Source organism: Manis javanica, chromosome 12 (genome assembly GCF_040802235.1).
Source record: "Manis javanica isolate MJ-LG chromosome 12, MJ_LKY, whole genome shotgun sequence".
Lineage (NCBI taxonomy): Eukaryota > Metazoa > Chordata > Mammalia > Pholidota > Manidae > Manis > Manis javanica.
In genome coordinates, this window is record NC_133167.1 from 16,770,660 (window position 1) to 16,787,766 (window position 17,107).

General features: G+C 53.7%; 2 protein-coding genes across 11 annotated transcripts; both read left to right on the plus strand.

The window, feature by feature from the left end:
• Positions 1-91: 91 nt before the first annotated feature.
• ATG9A (autophagy related 9A) lies at positions 92-8,390 on the plus strand. Of its 9 annotated transcripts, none has more exons than XM_017656142.3 (17): positions 92-263; positions 541-602; positions 1,218-1,275; positions 1,681-1,812; positions 1,934-1,977; positions 2,477-2,541; positions 3,338-3,499; positions 3,690-3,831; positions 4,061-4,809; positions 4,893-5,046; positions 5,152-5,331; positions 5,732-5,980; positions 6,177-6,355; positions 6,454-6,577; positions 7,363-7,585; positions 7,769-7,914; positions 8,168-8,390. In XM_017656142.3, the coding sequence occupies exons 4-17, from the start codon at positions 1,710-1,712 to the stop codon at positions 8,171-8,173; spliced, it is 2,526 nt and encodes an 841-aa protein (XP_017511631.1). In that variant the 5' UTR covers positions 92-263; positions 541-602; positions 1,218-1,275; positions 1,681-1,709; the 3' UTR covers positions 8,174-8,390. The 9 variants fall into 9 exon arrangements, with proteins under 9 accessions (XP_017511631.1, XP_036872186.1, XP_017511485.1 ...); XM_037016291.2 differs by having other exon boundaries at positions 1,221-1,275; XM_017655996.3 differs by lacking the exon at positions 541-602.
• A 1,170-nt stretch (positions 8,391-9,560) lies between these two features.
• Positions 9,561-16,993, plus strand: ABCB6 (ATP binding cassette subfamily B member 6 (LAN blood group)). 2 transcript variants are annotated; one of them, XM_017655882.3, is made up of 19 exons: positions 9,563-10,445; positions 10,765-10,902; positions 11,144-11,330; positions 11,525-11,626; positions 11,806-11,989; positions 12,651-12,772; positions 13,300-13,409; positions 13,619-13,684; positions 13,845-13,970; positions 14,107-14,183; positions 14,330-14,393; positions 14,508-14,593; positions 14,814-14,871; positions 15,085-15,189; positions 15,626-15,800; positions 15,947-16,059; positions 16,289-16,383; positions 16,458-16,526; positions 16,715-16,993. In XM_017655882.3, the coding sequence occupies exons 1-19, from the start codon at positions 9,897-9,899 to the stop codon at positions 16,824-16,826; spliced, it is 2,538 nt and encodes an 845-aa protein (XP_017511371.3). In that variant the 5' UTR covers positions 9,563-9,896; the 3' UTR covers positions 16,827-16,993. The 2 variants fall into 2 exon arrangements, with proteins under 2 accessions (XP_036872184.2, XP_017511371.3); XM_037016289.2 differs by lacking the exon at positions 10,765-10,902 and having other exon boundaries at positions 9,561-10,445.
• The last annotated feature ends 114 nt before the right edge of the window (positions 16,994-17,107 follow it).

Consider the following 17,107-nt stretch of genomic DNA (forward strand, 5'->3'; position numbering starts at 1 on the left):
GCCTTGAGCCTTTTAGTCCCGCCCCCGAAGCTGAGAACAGGCCGTCGTGTCTCCACCCACCCCATGCTCATTGGTCAAGCTGCCTGCGGTTGACAGTGAGTGGCAGTCGCCGGGCCTAGCGCTCTGGGTCGGGCCGAGCCCAGCGGAGCTGACCGAGCCACTGGAATCGCCCTGGTCACGGTTCCTGAGGTGAAACTCGAGGACAGTTATTGGACTCTCAGGGCCCGGGCCGCGCCTGGCCAGCTGTGGTGGCGGAGCCCTATGTGAGCTCACAGCGGGTAGCGGGGGAAGGGGCGCCGCAGGCGGGGAGGAGGCGCGCAGCCGGAATGTTTTGATAGCGGGGTCGCGCGGGCGGAGGCGCGCGCGGGCGGCGAGGCCGCGCGCGTGGTTGTCCGCTGTTGGGAGCCGAGCCCTTGGCCTGGGATCGGGCGACCCTGGGGTGCATTGGTCTCGGGTGGTAGCTGATAAGTGTGGGGTAGCATCCCAGACCACCTTGGGTATATTGTCTGTCGGAATGTCTCGATTCCTCCAACAACGCAGGAACTCCGGAGCCAAGGCCAAACCGGCCGGGGCTCCATGGCCCTTGGGTCCCCACTGACCCGGTGAGTGGTGAGTTCCTTGAAGGCTTGGTCAGCTTCTTTGGACCTAGGGCTCTCACTAAGCCAGGGAATCCCACCGGGGGCATGCTGGGTCGAGCTCTGTGACCCCAGGGGCTGCACTGACTTGGTGACTGTCATCTAGACCATGCCTGGTACCAGAGACCTAGGGGACCCATAATTCTCCCAGGACCTGGGTCTACACTGACCCAGTCAGGATTTCCCATCCAGGAGCTATGACTTCCTACTGGGCTTTTGATGCTCGGGAAGCAGGGGAAGGGGTTGACCAGAAAGGTCCTCTTCAGAATAGACTCTCTTCTTGGGTTTGGGGTTTGGAGGTGAGGCAATGAAGAAACAGTCTAGAGGAGCTGTCTGACCTGAGACCTGTACTGACTCCGTCTTCACAGATTCAGTAATCCACTTTTTGGGATCCTAGAGTTGGACAAGTGTCCCTGTATTGTATGACCAGAGGAAGTGTGCATAACCCTAGGCTAAGCTGCGTCTTCCCCACTGCAGCCTCCTTGCCTCATCCTTGGCTTCCTTTTGGTGGGCGTTGGGTAGGTGGGAGGGCTGGGTTTCTTTCTATCCCCACTCTTTGCGGCCTGACACCTTCTCCTCCAGCAGCTGCAGAGCCAGGGCTTCGAGGGCCAGAGTGAAGCAGCCACTGTCCATGGAGCTGGTAGGGCCATGTGCTTACCTCAAACTTTTGTTTACAGAGTGCTTCCAAACTGCTAGTCTTTTGGAGACAAGGGTTTCTCCAGGAGGGTAGGGGAGGACCCTTTCTCTCTACTAAAAAGGAGATGAAACAGCCCCCACAAAGGGGCAGAGTCTGGCTTCAGGCCAGGAAGGCCTCAGTAGACACTCAGTAAGGGCTCTGGGGGTGACTGACCTCAGTGGTCAGTTAAGGCCTCTCTAGCCCTGATCTTGCTGCACTCCTTGGGTTACTATTCCTATTCTGCCTTAGAGCCAAGAATAGTGGAGACCAAGCCCAAGGATTCTTTCTTATTATTTCTGGTCTAGTAGGCAGGACAGCAGACAAGCAGCACCAGGGTCTAAACCTGGGTCTCTTTCTCATTACTGGCAGGTGGACAAGGTGGACAGGGGCTGGTGGTGATGGCGCAGTTTGACACTGAATACCAGCGCCTAGAGGCCTCCTACAGTGATTCACCCCCAGGAGAGGAGGACCTGTTGGTGCACGTCCCTGAGGGTAGCAAGTGTGAGTTCTTGAAAATGACAGCCAGTGTTGGGGCCTGGGGGGAGAGTTGGAGGAACACTGAGGGAGCAAGGAGTTCACGTGTTTCTTCGGGGGTCTGACATCTCTGCTCCTGTGCCCACAGCACCTTGGCACCACATTGAAAACCTTGACCTCTTCTTCTCTCGAATATCCTTTGTGTCTCTTTGTTGGTGCTCTGGGACCTCTCTAAGCCAGGCCCCTGATGAGGTGGGATGGGTTTGACTCTAATCCCAAGAAGGGGGATGGAAATCTTTAGGCTGAAGAAAGCTGGGGAATAATGACCATCATGAATAATAATAGCCCACATTTATCAAGAGCTGTGTGCCGTTCACTTAATTTACAAGGAAACGTTTCAAGGGTGATCCTCCTTTTTGATGGGATGCTAATCATAAAAATTACTGTCTTTTGACTCATTTTTGTCAGCTCTGTGTTAAATGCTTTATATGCATTATCTCAGACCTAATAACCCTGAGACAGGTGCTATTATTTCCAATATATCACTAAAGAAAAGCTTAGAGAGGTTAAGTAACTTGGCCAAAGTCATACTGCTAGAGTCATAGAGCCAGACTTAAGCTCAGGTATGTGACACTAAAGTCTGTGCTCTTAATTGCTATCTCTACTGACCACTTTTTCTTAACAATTACACGTTTATAATCTACACCAGAAGAATGGCTTCACTTGTATGCTCATTGGGGAGGTCTTCGAGCTCATGTAAGTTTAAGAAGGGATAGATGATGTGGTAAAGGAATGCATTTCAGTCTTTCTCCCCCGTAAGCTTAACCATGGCTTATGCAACTCAGTCTAGGCTCAAAACTGCAAACAGTTCAGGGACTGGGTGTGTGGCATCAAAGTTTATAGCCTCTCCCTAATAGAAAAACAATAGTCCTATCTCTTCATTAATCTCTTACTAGGAAAAGATAGTCCTAATCTCTTCCACAAGAGAACTCAGACTTGATCATTTCATCAGAGGTCCAATGAAATGGGTGTAGTTCAGCCAGGAGGTCTCAGACATGCAAGCCACTTAACTTGAGAAAAGTGTCTCTGTTCTGCCATGGTTGCCTTTTGGAGGCCGGTTGCTGGACAGAGAGCCTTCTAAGATGAAAGAGCCATATCATATGGCCTTGCCAAGGAGTAAGGGATTGGGAATCCCTCCTCAGAAAGAAAAGAGTTCAAGTCCCTAAAGGGCTTCTAACTACCATCTCAAAAGGCAGTCAGGGACTAGGGACGATATCCACAACGGTAACACCTTTAAAAGATACGGGTGAGTGGTGGCAGAGATTATTGTGAGGTGAGGAAAGCAAGCTGATTCTGTGGTGCCTTCAGCTAAGAGCAAAAAGTAGGAGCTGGTTTGGGCTGAGCAGTAGAGAGACCCCCACTGGGAGTTCTCCAGCCCCTTGGTTTCCCCAGAGGCCTCTTCCCAGTCTTGTTCCAAACTCCATTTTCCTGCGTTATTTCACTGGGGCCTCTCTTGACTCTCAGACTGTGCACCCTCTTCCCAACTCCCCAGGCAGTTCCTCTTTGTGGTTGCCTTCACTACCTTCCTGGTTAGCTGTGTGGACTATGACATCCTATTTGCCAACAAGATGGTGAACCACAGTCTTCATCCTACGGAGCCCGTCAAGGTCACTCTGCCAGATGCCTTTTTGCCTGCCCAAGTCTGTAGTGCCAGGTAAGGGGTGCAGGCCAGAGGGCCCGTAGCCTGTCAATCCACTAACACATGAGGATCAGAGTAGAATGTGAGGCAGTAACACATTCCCTAGAACAGACTCAGGCTCAGCCTTGCCAAATTCTTCAGGATAACAGCATGTTTGCCAAGTTCCTCAAAGACCATCTTTTCTACCCTTCTTTTTCCCCACCAGGATTCAGGAAAATGGCTCCCTTATCACCATCCTGGTCGTTGCTGGTGTTTTCTGGGTCCACCGGCTTATCAAGTTCATCTATAACATTTGCTGCTACTGGGAGATCCACTCCTTCTACCTGCATGCTCTACGCATCCCCATGGTGAGATGGGAAGTTAAGCACCACAGCCCAAGACATTTTCTGCAGCTTGGGAAGGGTGGGGTGTATTCCTGGGGACCAGGTGTCCTCACCCATCATTGGCAGTTCAGGGAGCATCTACCTAAAATCTACTCAGCTAAGCAAAGGATCCCTGAGCCCCACAGTTAATGCAGGCTGAGGGGCCAAGACAACAACCCCACCTTCCATACCTTGTCTCTTCCCCACCCTGCAGTCTGCCCTTCCATACTGCACATGGCAGGAAGTGCAAGCCCGGATTGTGCAGACCCAGAAAGAGCACCAGATCTGCATCCACAAGCGTGAGCTGACAGAGCTGGACATCTACCACCGCATCCTCCGCTTCCAGAACTACATGGTGGCACTGGTTAACAAATCCCTCCTGCCTCTGCGTTTCCGCCTGCCTGGCCTCGGGGAGGCCGTCTTCTTCACCCGCGGCCTCAAGTACAACTTTGAACTGATCCTCTTCTGGGGACCTGGCTCTCTGTTTCTCAATGAATGGAGCCTCAAGACTGAGTACAAACGTGGGGGGCAACGGCTAGAGCTAGCCCAGCGCCTCAGTAACCGCATCCTGTGGATTGGCATTGCCAACTTCCTGCTGTGCCCCCTCATCCTCATCTGGCAGATCCTCTATGCCTTCTTCAGCTACGCGGAGGTGCTGAAGCGGGAGCCAGGGGCCCTGGGAGCACGTTGCTGGTCACTGTATGGCCGCTGCTACCTCCGCCACTTCAATGAGCTGGAGCACGAGCTACAGTCCCGCCTCAGCCGTGGCTATAAGCCAGCCTCCAAGTACATGAATTGCTTCTTGTCACCTCTGCTGACTCTGCTGGCCAAGAATGGCGCCTTCTTTGCTGGCTCCATCCTGGCTGTGCTTATTGCCCTCACCATCTACGACGAAGATGTATTGGCTGTGGAGCACGTCCTCACCACAGTCACACTGCTGGGGGTCACCGTGACTGTGTGCAGGTGGGCCAGGGCAGCAGGTGGGAGTAAGCAAACTAGCATTCCTGGGAAAGGTTTATATCTCACTATGACCATGATCCTACTAGGTCCTTTATCCCGGACCAGCACATGGTGTTCTGCCCTGAGCAGCTGCTCCGCGTGATCCTTGCTCACATCCACTACATGCCTGACCACTGGCAGGGTAATGCCCACCGCTCACAGACCCGGGACGAGTTTGCCCAGCTCTTCCAGTACAAGGCAGTGAGTGGAGTTGGAGTTAGGGCCTGCTAGAGATTGGCTGATAGGTTGGTGGTGAGGGCTGGGCTCCCTCCTGCTGTCTTGTGACCTTGGTCCCCTCCCTTTTAGGTGTTCATCTTGGAGGAGTTATTGAGCCCCATTGTCACACCCCTCATCCTCATCTTCTGCCTGCGCCCACGGGCCCTGGAGATTATAGACTTCTTCCGCAATTTCACTGTGGAGGTCGTTGGTGTTGGAGATACCTGTTCCTTTGCTCAGATGGATGTTCGCCAGCATGGGCATCCCCAGGTACTGGGAGAGGAGGGAGCCAGGTACCAGAGGCGATGTTGGCACACACAGTGTCTTCAGGCAAACTGCAAAGAGGCACTCCTTCTAAGCCAATGAATCCCAGAAGGCAGCCCTGCCTCAGGGCAACCCTGTGCAGGGTACACACACTGCTTGGTAAACAGGAGCCTGGGTTGGATTTTAGCCCTAAATTTGCTCCCTAGGCTAAGCTTCCTTGAGAAACACACAAAGCAATTAGCTCTCCATGTGGCCACTCCTGGGTGGGCACTGGGGCCCCTGGATAAGATACAGCAGTGCATTGTGGTCTCTGTCCTCCAGTGGCAAGGCTTCCCCCAAGCAGGAAAGGTACAAAAGGGTTTCCTCTAAGAGGACAGTCCTCCTCACTACAGCCTCCCTTGTGCAGTGGTTATCCGGTGGGCAGACAGAGGCCTCGGTGTACCAGCAAGCCGAGGATGGGAAGACAGAGTTGTCACTCATGCACTTTGCCATCACCAACCCTGGCTGGCAGCCACCACGTGAGAGCACAGCCTTCCTCGGCTTCCTCAAGGAGCAGGTTCAGCGGGACGGAGCAGCTGCTGGCCTTGCCCCAGGGGGTCTGCTCCCTGAGAATGCCCTCTTTACATCCATCCAGTCCTTACAGTCTGAGTCTGAGGTGTGTTTCTGGGGACTGGGAGACAATGTGCAGAGTGGCTCCAGGAGCTGGGAGTGGAGGACTGGGCATGGGGTTGAAGGGCCTACCCTGTTGGTTCCCTTCTGTCTGTCCCATTGGATCCTGATGTGCAGGATACTAGAGGACCCAGAGGCCTCCCTCCTGCCCTAAGTATTCTACCCACCTCTTTCCTTCATAGCCACTGAGCCTTATTGCAAATGTAGTAGCTGGCTCATCCTGCCGGGGCCCCCCACTGCCCAGAGACCTGCAGGGATCCAGGCACAGAGCTGAGGTCGCCTCTGCCCTGCGCTCCTTCTCCCCTCTGCAACCTGGTCAGGTTCCCACAGGCCGGGCTCCCAGCAATATGACAGGCTCTGGGTAAGTAGAGGTGGCCAAGAGGAGAGAGCACAGCACTGGCCCCCAGCAACATGTGTGGGTCTCAGAACTGTTGCTCACTGCTCTCTCTGTGCTGGGAGGGACAGGATGGATGCCAGGACAGCCAGCTCCGGGAGCAGCGTGTGGGAAGGTCAGCTGCAGAGCCTAGTGCTGTCGGAATATGCATCCACCGAGATGAGCCTGCACGCCCTCTATATGCACCAGGTGAGTGGACAGAAGGGGCAAGGCCAATGGAACCAATATGACAGCTGAAAAGGAGAGGGTTTTACATGTGGAAAAGCAAGACATGGGTTCAAATCCCTTCTATGCCATTTATCTGCTCTGCAATCTCCATTCACACATAAACCTTCTTACTGCCTTTTCAGGCAAGCTTATTCTCATCCAGAGCCTGAACCCAGTTGTGGTTTCCCCTGCCAAGAATCTACTTTTCTGAGATACCCACATGGCTCCCTCCTTCTCCTTATTCAGTCTCTGCTCTTACCCTTTCCATGAGACTACCCTGACTAAAAGCCTCCCTTGCCCACCCTCCCGAATCATCCTGCTCGATTTTTCTCCACACATTTAGCACGATCTGACATACTGTTTTTTTTTCCTCATTTATTTGTTGTCTATTATCCTCATCCTCTACCCTGTCCCAGTATATAAGCCCCACAAAGACTGGAATTTTTGTCTATTCTGTTTACTGCTATATCCCCAGCACCTAAAAGAGTGCTTGCACGTAGATCCACAACCAATTTGTTCTTGAATTAAATGACTAGGGAAAATGAGTGTCATTAACACCCATGCACAGGCTCGTTCCAGGGATCTGCTGAATAGTTAACTTATAAAATATCATATATATATATTACTCAGCATTAACATGGTAGGTACTCTGGGTCAGTGATTCTAGGTGACGTGGTATAAATGGGAACTGGCCAATACCATGGTAGGGGCGGCTGTCTCAGACACATATCTTTCTGTCCCCAACTAATAAGCCCCCCACTTCTCAGCTCCACAAGCAGCAGGCCCAGGCCGAACCTGAGCGGCATGTGTGGCACCGCCGGGAGAGTGATGAGAGTGGGGAGAGTGCCCCTGAAGAAGGAGGAGAGGGCGCCCGGGCCCCCCAACCTATCCCCCGCTCTGCCAGCTATCCCTGTGCTGCACCACGGCCTGGAGCACCTGAGACCACTACCCTGCAGGGGGGCTTCCAGAGGCGCTATGGGGGCATCACAGGTATCCAGTACGGGTACAGGAGGATATGGAGCCTTCTGGGAAGGGTGGGTCTTGGGCATCTAGGGGAAGAAAGAGGTCAGAGGGACCAGGCCCAAGGAGCCTAACCCATCTCCCCGCCAACCCCAGAACTCTTCCAATTCCTGATTGTATTCATTCTAAGAAAATGTTTATGTGTGTCTTTAGATCCTGGCACAATGCCCCGGGCTCCCTCTCACTTCTCTCGGCTGCCCCTTGGAGGGTGGGCTGAAGATGGACAATCAGCATCAAGGCACCCAGAGCCCGTGCCCGAGGAGGGCTCAGAGGATGAGCTTCCCCCTCAGGTGCACAAGGTAAGGGCTCCAGGACCCAGAACAACTTCACTAGTAACCTCCAGGCTGAGGTCAGCTGCTCATGTGAAGGAAGGGAGGCCTTTTGCACAGAGATACTGCACCCTCCCCTCATCTACTCTGAAATCCAGGGCTTGATTTTTCTTTTGCTTACCTCCCCAAGAATCAGACTTGCCCTTTTCTTTATCTCCAAGCTTCTGTTGGTTAAGCAAATGGCTGAAGAGTACCTCTACTACTAGCCCTTTTCTCTCCACAGGTATAGACAAGGCCAAGGAAGGTCCCTGTGCCCCAGGATGGAGGCTACTGTTGCCCTGCCATCCCATCCACCTGCCATGGAGAGCTCCTCAGAGGGTTGCCTGGCTCCACATGTGTGGTCTTTGTGTGTCCGTGCCTGGCCAAGGGAGATGCCAACACTGGGCTCGCCACAGCCCCAGGAGAGAAATTGGGGGCCTAGGAACCAGGGCACACAGGACTCTAGCCTCATCTCTAGGACCCCCCTTGGCTCAAGAGTGTGGTGCTAGAAACTGATCCCCAGCCCAGCCCCAGTACTGCCACCTTTGCACCCACCCCTGCAAATCTCCACCACAGAAGCTGCCAAGCAGGGAGAACCTGTGCCAACTATGGAGTGGGGAGGTTGGGCCTGGACCCTCACCCTCTGCAGCCTCCTCCCCCTCCCCTGAACCAGATGAGCAGCTCAGGCTGTGGCTCTTACCTCACCCCCAGTTCTCTCCCAGTGCTGCAGCCTGCTCACCTCTCCCTTGCTTCCTGCACATCACTGGCATGTGTGCCACTCACTCCCATTCTGTTCGCTTGCTACCCTTCCATTGAGCTTTTGCTTTGTATTGGTGTGGAAACCCCAGCTCCTAGCTCCCCTCTTGCTATCTTTTGACCCTAAGAAGGAAGGATTCTGAATTGCAGGAGCAAAATGGACATTCTTTGCTGCCCTTTCCAACTTTAGGATGGGCCCTGGGAGACTGAGGCCTTCCTGGCCCCTATTGCTGCTTATTGTACCCCACCACCCACACATGGAACGGATAGAGCTGGAGTGTGCCCTCGGTTGTCTACCTCCCAGTGAGAGAGCTCTGGTCTGCTTTCCACTGTCCCCTAGAGGGGGATGGAGGGGCAGCAGGACAGCTTCACCCAAGGCTTTGAGCTGCTGCATTGCATGCTGGGACCCAGCTCCTACCCTCTGCCCCACTTCTCACCCGGCTCTGGTCCGCTGCTGGTGAGTGGTGGACTTAACTGCCCGAACTCCAAACGGGGTGTGGACTGTGTACAGCTTGATAGCCCTTAATAAAGAAGGGACTTTGACCAGGTTGTGGCTTGTCTCTCATGGCTAGGGTTCTCGGAACAAGTGGGGCAGGGTGCGTAGCAAACCCCCCAGGTGGCTGGGGACAGGACCAGGCTCTGTAGGGAAATGGACCTTCTGCCATCACTCGGTACACCGAGCCAGCCGGCCAACAGAAGGGCGATTTCCTGCCCTTAGTTTCCAGGCGGTCAGTGTCTCCAAACCACTGTGAGATTGGATTTCCCGCTGTGAGCACGTGACCAAGCTGACTGCACCAGTCTATTTTGCCTTCCCCGCGTGCAACATTTCGCCCGCCCCTCCGAGAAATCTGGCCAATGAAGTCCTGAGTAGATAGGCTGAGGGCGGCCCCAGCAGGCCGGGCTGCAGCAGAGGACAGCAGTTTGCTCTTGGCATTCCTGTGGGCCCGGATTTGGCAGGAGGGTCCCGGGAAGGGACCGAGGAGCGCAAAGGCAGAGACGGCGTACGTGTCGTGCGTGAGTGCGTGGCAGCGGCGCGTGCGCGAAGCCAGCGGGCAGGGTGGCCGGGTCCACGTGCGTCCATGCCCGCCACTCCCACGGTTTAGAGCCCACGGCTCCATGACCCGAGACACCCTGGCATCCGCACCCTGCCCCGAGCGGCTGGCCCCCTTCTCTCGTCGCTCAGTTCCCGCAGCCTCGGCCGGCAGGCACGCATTGCCATGGTGACTGTAGGCAACTACTGCGAGGCCGAAGGGCCCGTGGGTCCGGCCTGGGTGAAGGGTGGCCCGAGTCCCTGCTTCTTCTTCACACTTGTGCCCTCAACGCTGATGGCACTGGGGGCTCTGGCCTTGGTGCTGGCCCTTCCCTGCAAGCGTCGGGAGCGACAGGCTGGTACCGAGGCGCTGAGTTGGGGGGCCGGCCCTTGTATTGCACCGTACGGGCTGCAGATGCTTCTGGCCATACTTCAGGTGGCCCTACCCCTGGCTGGCCTGGTTGGCCGGGTGAGCACTGCCAGAGCGACCCCTCTGCCAGGCTACCTACTGCTGGCTTTCATACTGGGGACTCTGGCCAGTGCCTGTGGCCTAGCGCTGCTTGTGGTGGAACGGCACCAGGCACAGCAGAAGCTAGCAGTGGGCATCTGGATCAAGTTCAGGCACAGCCCGGGTCTCCTGCTCCTCTGGACTGCGGCGTTTGCAGCGGAGAACTTGGCTCTGGTTTCTTGGAACAGCCCACAATGGTGGTGGGCAAGGACCGACTTGGGCCAGCAGGTAAGGGACCGTGTGCGGAGAGGGGAAACACTGGTGGCAGGGGCTTGGAAGAAGGATGGTGTGTCACGTCACACTGGCTCCAGGCTTTGGGATGCTTCTAAGAAAGGGAAGATGGGAGGGGCCAACTGGCGCCTGGGAGCTGATAGCCAGCTGGTGGGGCTGTCTGTGCTGAGTCACTGTAGATTTTTTTTTAAAGCCTGTTAGAAGGCGGGGCCCCTGAGGAGTACCTGGGTGTGCTCCCTACACCAGTCTCCAGCCTGTTAGGAATAATAACGATGGCTTTCTGGCCCTCACTGATGCTCTCCCCATTTCATTCTAGGTTCAGTTTAGCCTGTGGGTGCTGCGCTATGTGGTCTCTGGAGGGCTTTTTGTCCTGGGGCTCTGGGCCCCTGGTCTTAGGCCCCAGTCCCACACCTTACAGGTCAATGGAGAGGATCAAGATGTAGAATGGAGCCAGGTACACCTCAATTTCTGAGCCTTAGGGTCTGTCTTAATTTCATTACCAATCATTTTTTTCCTACCATACTTGTTACATAAATCTCCGTTTGTGCCCTGTTAGCCTTTCTGACCTCATCAGGGGTCACTTGTGGGACAGAGACACCTGGGAGCTGTAATCCCATAGTTTCCCTAGAGGGTTTCTGGCTAGGGCACTTCTTTTTTATTTCTGAGCTCCCCTCCTGTGTGTTTCACCATCCTAGGTTCAGTCAACAGAGAGGCCACCTCAGTCCACCTGGCGAGACCTAGGCAGGAAGCTCCGCCTGTTGAGTGGCTACCTGTGGCCTCGGGGGAGCCCAGCTCTACAGCTTGTTGTGCTCATCTGCCTGGGGCTTATGGGGTTGGACCGGGGACTGAATGTGTTGGTCCCCATCTTCTATAGAGACATAGGTGAGGAGGAGGAGTGCCAGCTGAGTGCTCTTATCCTTCATTGGCCTGGTGGGAGCGGGGCCCTAACCTAGGGAAGTGGGACAGAGTTGGGAGCTGTGTGGTCAGAAAGGGGCTGTGGCTGGTACCTGGGACATTATCTCTTGAGGACCCGGTTTCACCTAGGGGGTCATATGGGCTCTGACTTTTCTCCCTAGTGAACCTGCTGACTGAGAAGGCACCCTGGAGCCCCCTGGCCTGGACCGTTACCACCTATGTCTTCCTCAAATTCCTCCAGGGGGGTGGCACTGGCAGTACAGGTAGGAAGGACCCTGCTCTCCCGCTTGTTGGTATAGACCCCTCCCCCTCCTCCTGTTAGCCCCTCCCGCAAGCATTCCTCCCCCAGGCCTCTTGGTGCTCTCAGACCTTTCACGTCTTGGTGCTTGGCTGGTGTCCTTGGCTCTTAAGCCCTATTGAAACCTCCCCTGGCTCTCCGCAGGCTTTGTGAGCAACCTGCGCACATTTCTATGGATCAGGGTGCAGCAGTTCACATCGCGCCGTGTGGAGCTGCGCCTCTTCTCCCACCTACATGAGCTCTCACTGCGCTGGCACCTGGGGCGCCGCACAGGGGAGGTGCTGAGGATCGTGGACCGGGGCACGTCCAGTGTTACAGGGCTGCTCAGGTGTGAAGCCTCTCGAAAGGGAGTGTGGGAGGATGGGGCTGGAGAAGCAGGAGTAGAGGAGCTGTCAGGGGAACAGACCCAGCCTGAGAAGCTGCCCCTCAGTCATCTTTTTATTTTTAATTATCAGATTAACGTACCCATGCTATCTTTATAACTCAAAGTAGACAGAGAGCAAATCTCATAAATTCTACTTCTCCAGAGGTTCCCACTCCATTTAATATGATGAGTTTTGCTTTTTTGTATTTTTATCTGTGTGTGTGCAGACTCTCAGAACTAATGTGGTAGTGTAGAGATTTTTTTAAAACAAATGATATCATTGTTAACCATTTGATCAATAAATATGAGAGATGCCCTCTCAAAAAACAAAAAAAAAACAAATGGTATCATGACATAGGTGTCATTCTTAGAGTTGTTTTATTCGCAAAATGTTCTGGAGATATATAGTCATCGTGTATGACACTCTTTCTCACTCTTTATAGCTGATCCAGAGCATGCTGCATTTCAGCATGATACGGCTTATATAGCCATCATCTCTCGAGGGACACTTAGCTTGAGTCCAGTCTGTTGCTGCTGAAAACAAAACACTACACTGAAATACCTAGAGGCAGAGTTGCTAGCTTCAGGCCCTAAACTTTTCTCTGTTGCTGGCTTGCCCTCCTAGCTACCTGGTGTTCAATATCATCCCCACACTGGCTGACATTGTCATTGGCATCATCTACTTCAGCATGTTCTTCAATGCCTGGTTTGGCCTCATTGTGTTCCTGTGCATGAGTCTTTACCTTGGTGAGTGCTACTGGGTGAAACCATCTCCCTGAACTGTCCAGGGACACTCTTGGGCATGAGCCCTGCTCCCACTCAGGTGACTCAGCTTTAGAAGGCTGCATGTCAGTAGACTTGAATAGGCTCCTGCTTCTCCCCAACACAATGGGTGGGGCTCCTCCTCTGACAGGGACCCTTAGCTGCACCTGGATGGAAGGCTGGGGAAGAGCATCCTGGCCACAGTAGGTGCCCACTGTGAATGTGAGTCAAGGAGAAACCACATTTATTAACAAGATGCAGTTTGCCTTCATTTGTCCACCAAAATCATTTTCACACACAAGGCTTTATGCAGCCTACAATGATGTCTTGGGCATAGCCCCTTCCATCAGGTAGCTTAGGGCTCTCTCCCTTTGGAATCTGGGTTGCTGGGCTATAGCACAGGGTCAATGTGTGTGTGGCAGGTAGCAGACATTCACGTGTGGTCTCTGCTGTTGGGGGTAATGTCTTGATCACTTCTCCCTGCCCCTCCTCCTCCTCCTGTCATCCTCCAGCCCTGACCATTGTGGTCACGGAGTGGAGAACGAAATTTCGACGTGCCATGAACACACAGGAGAATGCTACCCGGGCACGAGCTGTGGACTCTTTGCTAAACTTTGAGACGGTAATGAGAGCCTTGGTGGCAGTGGTGGGAGGCACAGAGGTATGGAGGAGTGTGCCTGGGACCACTGGGGCTGACCCTGATGAGAAGCTGGGGGAGAGGGGATAAGGTATGCTGTTTAAAATTAGGAAGGAGGGATTGGGAATGTGGAGGAAACAATCCAGGGCTGAATGCTACAGCCAGGCTGGACAATGGTGGTTTGAATTCACCAGGTGAAGTATTACAACGCAGAGCGTTATGAAGTAGACCGCTACCAAGATGCCATCATTAAGTATCAGGTGAGGATGCTAGTTTTAGTCCTGCTGAGAGTAATGTCCTGGCCTTGCAGAATTGCCAGAGCCAAGAGGATTGGCTGTGAGGTTGAAGGTGCCTGGGCCCAAGTTTTGATTTGATGACAGTGTGCATGTGACATTTTTCCCTCCCATATTATTGCCTCAGGATTTGGAGTGGAAGTCAAGTGCTTCACTGGTTTTACTAAATCAGACACAGAACCTGGTGATTGGACTTGGGCTCCTTGCTGGCTCCCTGCTTTGTGCATACTTTGTCAGTGAGCAGAAGCTACAGGTGAGGAAATTGTTCTGAGGATGGGGTAGAGGGCCCAAGGCCTATGTCTGGGCCACCAGGCTCCTGAGTAGGAAGTGGGCAGTGTGACAGTCCACAGGCTTTCTCTGACTTGGTCCTCTTCCCTGGGTCTCCACAGGTTGGAGATTTTGTGCTGTTTGGCACCTACATCATCCAGCTATACATGCCCCTCAACTGGTTTGGTACCTACTACAGGTAATCATATCCCTGGCCCTCCTCCTCCTGTCACCCTCCAGTGCTGACCACTGTAGTCACTTACTCTGGTAGTTTGTGACCTGTCCAGGGTGCACCCTTATTTCCCCAGCATCTCAAAAGAGCCCCAGCCAGCACTCTTTTTGCAGGATGATCCAGACCAACTTTATTGACATGGAGAACATGTTTGACCTGCTGAAGGAGGAGACGGAAGTGAGTGAAGGGAAAGGAGGGAGGTGGGGAACAGGAGCCTGCATGGGTTTCTTTGTGCATGGAGGATACCAGGCATGTAATGACAGCATGCATGCGTGTGTGGCACTCTCCCAGGTGAAGGACCTTCCTGGAGCAGGGCCCCTTCACTTTCAGAGGGGCCGGATTGAGTTTGAGAATGTGCACTTCAGCTATGCCGATGGGTAAGCCCTCCTTATTTTGCCGCACCCCACTCCTCACTCCAGCCTGTCCCCTTTCCCATTATCCCTTTACGCACTGCCTTCCTGCCCTTCATCCCTGCTTCTCAGTCTGCCACTGCCTGGGAAGAGCCTGAGCAGGGGAGGGCAGGGCCCAGGAGAAACTCTGGTGATGGAAGGCAACACTGGAGAGCAGCAGGCTTGGTGACCATTCTCTTCCATGCAGGAGGGAGACCCTGCAGGATGTGTCCTTCACTGTGATGCCTGGACAGACACTGGCCCTGGTGAGAGCAGACCCAGCCACTTGGCCCAGACTTCTGAGCTTCCCTTATTCTGGTGCCCATGGTAGTCTGTGACCTAGGCTGTGGAGTCAGAGAACCTTGTCATGATGGGTCACAGGATTGATGGGATTGAATGTAGCAGCCTCCATAGACATTGGTGGCCTCTTGGAGAGAAAGCCAATAGGCCTAAGAATGTTTCTGTTTCCACTGCAACAGGTGGGCCCATCTGGGGCAGGGAAGAGCACAATTTTGCGCCTGCTTTTTCGCTTCTATGATATTAGCTCTGGCTGCATCCGAATAGATGGGCAGGACATTTCACAGGTAAGTTTGTTTGGAGGGAGACTATAATTTAGGTGCTTGTGTGTGGAAGAATAGCAGGTGATGCCATCTCAGGTAACTGAGAGGAGATGTTACCCCTGCAAAAAGCAGAAGCAGGAGACCTCAGCCTTTGTGGCACCATAGAACCTCCACAAGTAAAGTAGTCACAACAGTGATTTGTGTGTTGCTGTACAAGCTATGAAGTTCTGCGATGATCTAGGAAAGCAGGGAGAGAAAGCATATTTTCTCTTTGTAGATGAGAAAACAGACTCAGGGAGGTTGAGTGATTTGCCTATGCAGCTATGATTTGGGGGTAGTGGTGACAAGATTCTTCTCCAGGGCCTTTCATCCCATGACTTCTGGCCAGCCCGTCCTACCTCCCAGGCCTGGGCACAGGGTGGCGGTTCTCAGGCCAGGGCACATGGTCTTTTGGTCCCAGGTAACCCAGATCTCCCTCCGGTCTCACATTGGAGTTGTACCCCAGGACACAGTCCTCTTCAATGACACCATCGCCAACAATATCCGCTATGGCCGCATTACAGCAGGGAATGATGAGGTGGAGGCTGCAGCTCAGGCCTCAGGCATCCATGATGCCATTATGGCCTTTCCTGAAGGTGAGCCTCCCCTGCAGAGTCCCTCCCCCACCCAGCTTAGTCCTGCTACTCCCTCTGACCTTGGTTCCATCCCTTCCTTGTCCATCTGGTCACAGAAACCACGTGTATATTATGTGTGACTTGAGGGAGGTGGGCAATATCCACAGGGTATGAGACGCAGGTGGGCGAGCGGGGACTGAAGCTGAGTGGTGGAGAGAAGCAGCGTGTTGCCATTGCTCGCACCATTCTTAAGGCTCCAGACATCATTCTGCTCGATGAGGTGAGGACTGTGGGCAGCTTGCTCCCCTTTTTCCTCCCCTGCCTGTGCCCAAGCCATTCCTGCCATCTACGATAGGTACCATGAATCCATGTTTCATAAAAATGCCTTTCAGTCCTCAAGTGCAAACAAGGTTCCTTCTGATTCCTAAGGCCTCAGCTAGTGGCTTGCATCCTCCTTCTACTGGGGTTTTGGGGTGACAGGGGCAGTTTCACCCAGACCCTCTCCGTAGGCAACATCAGCACTGGATACAACTAATGAGAGGGCCATCCAGGCTTCTCTGGCCAAAGTCTGCGCCAACCGCACCACCATGGTGGTGGCACACAGGTACAGTACTGGGGTAGCAGGCGGCGTGACCCACTTTCGGTGGTGTGGTGGGTAAGTGATCTCTGCCCTCTTAGGCTCTCAACTATCGTGAATGCTGATCAGATCCTTGTCATCAAGGATGGCCACATTGTGGAGAGAGGACGGTAAGGGATGCAGCAGGATGATCAGGGCAGGGCCTCTGAATTTGGCGCCCCTGGAAAAGGTGGTGAAATCCCAGGGGTTTGGGGGAGGCATCTCCCTCACCAATCCCTATGTAATCTCTGTGAGCTGGAGGCAAGGACCCTTGGGGTGAGACTGGCAACAGGGACTTGCTTTCTCCCCCTTGCCCTAGGCACGAGGCTCTACTATCCCAAGGAGGGGTTTATGCTGATATGTGGCAGCTGCAGCAGCAGGGTCAGGAAGAATCCTCCGAAGACACAAAACCCCAAACTGAGGCATGTTGATAAAAGTTGTGGCCACTTCTCTCTGAAAGGATAACTCAGGGGAGTAAGATGTATCCCTCTTCCCTGGCATATTTCATCCTGGTCTTGGAGTATGGTGCTAGCTAAAGGGAGGGAGACCTTACAGAAAAGCACTTTTTGGGGAAATAAAAATGTGGACTGTGCTAGCATCACTGTGGCTTTGTGGTGTGGGGTGCTGCAAGGGGCTGCCAGCCTTAGGTTAGGTGAGCACTCTTGACAGGATTCTTCTGGTTTTGGTGGGAGAGGAGAAAGAAACACACCAT

Coding starts and splice junctions, on each gene's coding strand:
- ATG9A (XM_017656142.3), top strand. CDS start 1,710: ATGGCGCAGTTTGACACTGAATACCAGCGCCTAGAGGCCTCCTACAGT. Junction 3,832..4,060: donor ATGCTCTACGCATCCCCATG/GTGAGATGGGAA, acceptor CCCACCCTGCAG/TCTGCCCTTCCATACTGCAC. Junction 6,356..6,453: donor AGCAATATGACAGGCTCTGG/GTAAGTAGAGGT, acceptor CTGTGCTGGGAG/GGACAGGATGGATGCCAGGA.
- ABCB6 (XM_017655882.3), top strand. CDS start 9,897: ATGGTGACTGTAGGCAACTACTGCGAGGCCGAAGGGCCCGTGGGTCCG. Junction 11,990..12,650: donor AGTGTTACAGGGCTGCTCAG/GTGTGAAGCCTC, acceptor TTGCCCTCCTAG/CTACCTGGTGTTCAATATCA. Junction 12,773..13,299: donor GTGCATGAGTCTTTACCTTG/GTGAGTGCTACT, acceptor GTCATCCTCCAG/CCCTGACCATTGTGGTCACG.